At 42.6% G+C, this 4,812-nt stretch overlaps 1 protein-coding gene across 8 annotated transcripts in view; it reads left to right on the top strand.

Annotated features, from left to right (window-relative positions):
* Yap1 (Yes associated protein 1) overlaps window positions 1–4,812 on the top strand; it is a 78,176-nt gene that overhangs the window by 42,714 nt on the left and 30,650 nt on the right. For 4 of the 8 annotated variants that reach the window (XM_031345931.1, XM_031345936.1, XM_031345938.1 and 1 more), the window contains exon 4: window positions 4,171–4,290. In XM_031345931.1, coding sequence (XP_031201791.1) covers window positions 4,171–4,290 — 120 coding nt within the window. The remainder of the gene's footprint in view (window positions 1–4,170; window positions 4,291–4,812) is intronic. The other 4 variants (XM_031345932.1, XM_031345937.1, XM_031345939.1 and 1 more) reach the window with 1 other exon arrangement.

Raw genomic sequence — 4,812 nt, 5'->3', positions numbered from 1 at the left:
ACACAGATGTCTCCCTTGCCAAGTCAGTAGACCAAACACAGAAAGCAGTAGATGGTGGCTGTTGGGAAGGGCTCACCAAGGGAAGCAGAGGTTCAGTCCCACCCTCAGCCATCACTCAAGCCCCTCCTGCATGCCAACCACTGTTTAAATCACAAGACCAGATTACAGACACACACATCATGTTTCCCTATTGTTAAAATGGCAAAGGGGAGGATAAACTAGTTACTACCTTACATCATCAGGGGCTGGAAGGAAATAGCCTCTGGAGTGGATTTTTCTGTTGCTCCTGTAGCTGTGGTTTGTGGACCTGAAACCTAGGTAGACTCAAGGAGGGAGCCACGTGTCTATGTGGAGGAAAGGGTAAGAATCCGAGCTGGGTATGGTGGCCCATTGAACGGTGTGCCAGGAAAATGGTGACACCAGTTGGAGGAGCCCGTCAAAGTTAGCAAGGAGGCCATTTGGAGTCTGTTCATTTAACAGGGACCATTTGGGACATGGAGGATGGCAGAATGTAACTGGTGAGTAGAAGAGAGAGTGCTCGGTTCTGAACCTGGTGAACAGTTTAGTGAGAGGGAAAGAAAGGTTAGGTGTGAAGGCACCTGCTGAGACCTGAAGCACAACCTTGACTGTGGTAAGAGTCCAGGAACAAGAAGACAGTCAGGTTACCTGGGAGAGGCCAAGAGTACTGAGTCTTCTGAACATTCCGAGAATTCCGTTAAAAGCAAACAAACACAACTCCTGGCTGGAGAGATGGCTCAGTGGATCAAAGTGGTTGCTTTTCTAGAAGCAGGACCATTTGTTTTAGAACACCTACAGTAAGCATTCTGTGTGGAGCTTCTTCTTTATTTCTCCATTCTGTAGATACTGAAAGGAACCATCCACTGGTTAAGGTGCTTGCCCAGGATTAGACAGTTTAAATTAGATTAAATGTTTAGCCAAGATGGGCCAAGTTGTAAGCTCCGGGTATAGGACACTGGGAAGCAACAGGATTCCACCTTGAGCTTTCAGTATGTGCTCCACGGACTTGACCTTGTTTCTCACTGCCCTTGGTGGTCTAGAAGGGTGTTGAGGCACACCAATAAGGCCTCAGTGAGACTTTGGAGTAGTGGGGGGTGGGGTGGTGTTCTGATAATTCATTGGGCACTTGTTTGCTAAAGCGGGTTCATCCATATATTTATGACTGTTTTAGATTCAAAACCACCTAAGCTTGTACAGAAAGATCATACCACTTCAGAAATTGAGGCAAAAGGATCTCATGCGCTCTCTCTTTCTCCCCAAACACACCCCATTCTGAATATGGGGGCATCCTTATGAGCTGTTGTTAATAAGCACATAGTTGTTGGGAGAAGGACTTAGTATTTAAGCTGTGCGAGGCTTTAAGGGGGAGTGCTCTACATAACCCATAATGTCTGAGATGTTTTCAAGTTTTAGGAAGTTTAAAAAATGAACAAAGCAGCTTTGACTGCTGTTGGTCAACTTTGCAGTTGTTCTAGAGAACTCGACTGGGTTTGAGTCCACTTTCTGACTTAGGTGCTGGATAATCATTTTTATGCTGTGAGTTTTTTAAATGAGTTAATAGTTGCTTGCAAAGAATGCAGAACTTTGCCTGCTGGGTAATTACAACAATGTAGACTCATTTGAAATTGATCTGGATTTTAGAGCTACTTAATTGTAGAAGTACTTCCTAAGGCAGCTACTATGGCCAGGGTGTGTGTAGCCAGTCTTTCGTTGTCCTCTGCGATTTCTCTGACTCTCTGACTCATGTAGGCAAGGAAGGGCTGGTCAAATTCAGGGGCAATGAAGACTTTGCTGTTTGGGTAGAAATTGCAAATGGTTTTCCTGAATTATTACCAAGGCAAGAACACATAGGCAAGAGCAGGCAGTGGAGTCTTCTCCTGTGTTGCAGTCTATTTTATCTGTTGTTTTAGATACTTTAAGAAGTTAGTATTTGTTCTAGTAGATGATTATAGATCAAACAATATTGGGAAACTTTATATAAAATTTTATTTTCCTAAGGATAAATCTAAATTTTAAATTATTTTTTAATTATAATAATTTAATTTTTCTTGACTATTCTAGTTCCACCTTTTTTTAAACCTCTTCTTACATCTCATTTAAAATATTGGTCTCTTCATCTTCTGCAAGGATTTTTCTTTTCCTTTCAACATTTATCATCTGGCCTAAATGACTTTGGTATAGGGATCAAGCATGGTCATCTAGTTTTGAAAACACCATCATCTTTTATACTTCCAAAGGCCCAAACTCCTCTTCAGGACCACATCTGCTGAAGCCCAGATTTGTATTGTTTTACTGGATTTTGGTTAGTTACAGACCTTTGTTTTCATGTGTGAATACATTGACTGACTGACACTCTAGGACATTTCTTGGCTACTTGAGCATCTGACCTCAGGCTGTAGCCTAGACCTCCTTTTTCAGCTTTCTTTTAAATTGTGATGGAGCTGTATCTTTTTTTATCTCTTCTTGCTTTCCCTCAGAAGGAGAACATCGTACCTGTTTATAACTTAGCCTGTGTCTGCATAACGTTCTAGTTCTGTAGGAACTGAAAGGCAGAGATAAATAGGTAAAGCAATCTTTGCTGCTTTGAAGTTACATTTTGATATGAAGTGCACATAAGATTGTTAGCATCACCTTTTAAAGTAAGTACGTGCTTGGGTTTCATTTGTAATTAATTGATAAAGGAGAGATGATGCAGTTCTGACTGATGATCTTGTCGCCCTCATTATTCATGTCTGTGACTCTGTTTCAAGGTTTTCATTCAATTTTTTAATGGTAGACTGGTATTAGTAGAAAACTTTCTGAACTAATGTTTGTTTTCAAAACTAGAAATCAAACCCAGGATCTAACATGTACTGAGCAAAGTCTCACTCGTTGGCTTATACTGCTCACCCTCTAACATTGTTTTAAGATGAGGTTCACTAAATTAGTGCTGACCTTGAATTTGTGATTGTGTGAAGTGGCCTCATTCTTCCTGAATAACTGAGATTACAAGTATGTGTGGGACTGTACCTGACTTACTTGCATTTAATTTTTGTAAATCTACCATTCTTAGTTAAATTAACAATGACTAAAAGCTTGACAGATTTCTTGTAATCTAGGAATGCAGACAAAAGTTTAGGCTAGTAGATTTTTTGTTTGTTTTGTTTTTTGAGACAGGGTTTCTCTGTATAGCCCTGGCTGTCCTGGAACTCAGGCTGGCCTCGAACTCAGAAATCCACCTGCCTCTGCCTCTCAAGTGCTGGGATTAAAGATGTGCGCCCCCACTGCCCAGCCCAGGCTAGTAGATTTATAGCTCCAGGGAACAGAAGTGGAACCAGGTACATGAATTCCAGGCTACCCTGGGCACACCTGATTGTTCCTCTGTGTGGGGACAAGGTGGAGTCATTGTGTGGTTTTAAAAGTGACAGTGCAGTCATTAGTGGAGATGAGCAGTCACTGCTTGTCGCTTCCCCTGGGCTTATGAGTTCTCAGATGAGCTAAACAGAACCTTAATGCAGTCTTTAGGGTGTACTCTGAGCAGAGAAAGAAGGCCACGATGGCACTGGTGGTTCTGACGCCTGACTGGTGGAATGGTAGCCAGAGACCAGGTGAGCGGGCACATCCCCCATAGCCATGTCTCTTGGAATTGTCCAGGTGTGGCTCACTAAGTAATCACTGTGTGTGTCAGTCACTCGGTGTCTACTCAGGAGTGAGCCGGTTGGAGGTCTGGTTGTTCTGTGTGTCTAGTGGATGGTGTGGGTGCTGCTTCCATCATTTTCATCCTGGGCTCTTTCCATTCGCAGACCTCTCTTGCTTCTATGAAAATAGGACATTCTTTTTACCTCACAATAGGTGTCACATTTCAGAGACCTCTAGGTCCTACCAATACATAAATAATGAGGCATGGCTGTTGGCTAAAGTGTACTTTTAATCTGACCATTTAAAGTTCTCATCTATACCTTTGGGGGTGCCAATTTCACTATTTAATGATTTATTTTTTGTGGAGGATGATCAGGTAGGTGGTCCTGCCGTATTTTCTCTGGACATAGGCTGTAGTCTGTTTTAATGCGTTGCTTTTAGATCTGATTGTGCCTGTTCTTTTTTAAAGGAGCACCACTCAACTTTTTGAGGTGCACTAGATCAAAACCAACCAGTCTGTTTTCTGTGTTGTAGGACCTCTTCCTGATGGATGGGAGCAAGCCATGACTCAAGATGGAGAAGTTTACTACATAAACCATAAGAACAAAACCACGTCCTGGCTGGATCCAAGGCTTGACCCTCGTTTTGGTAAAGGTTTACCTCAGAACCTTTTTTTTTTTTAAAGATTTATTTTATTTATTTTATGTGTACGAGTACACTGTAGCTGTACAGATGGCCATGAATCATCGTGTGTGTGCCTGCTGTTGAACTCAGGACCTCTGCCGGCCCGGTCGCTTGCTCCGGCCCAGCTGGGTCCGGGCCGCTCCCTCCGGTGTAATTCACTGCAGCTGTCTTCAGACGCACCAGAAGAGGGTGTCAGATCTCATTACGGGTGTGAGCCACCATGTGGTTGCTGGGATGCGAACTTAGGACCTTTGGAAGAGCAATCAGTGCTCTTACCCGCTGAGGCATCTCGCCAGCCCTGACCTCAGAACCTTTGTCGTTATTTTGATGATAATGTGGGGGCTAGGGAGACTTAAGAAAACTTTAAAAATCGGAATCTGCACTGCCTTTGGTATAGTGCTGTGTGCCCAACTTCTTTCCTTGCTGGGTTTTTGTTGTTGGTTGTTTAAGGTGGTTTTTTTTTTTTTTTTTTTTTTTTTTTTTTTTTTTTTT

This window comes from Mastomys coucha, unplaced genomic scaffold (genome assembly GCF_008632895.1).
Source record: "Mastomys coucha isolate ucsf_1 unplaced genomic scaffold, UCSF_Mcou_1 pScaffold23, whole genome shotgun sequence".
NCBI lineage: Eukaryota > Metazoa > Chordata > Mammalia > Rodentia > Muridae > Mastomys > Mastomys coucha.
This window is presented reverse-complemented; position numbering and strand designations above follow the sequence as displayed.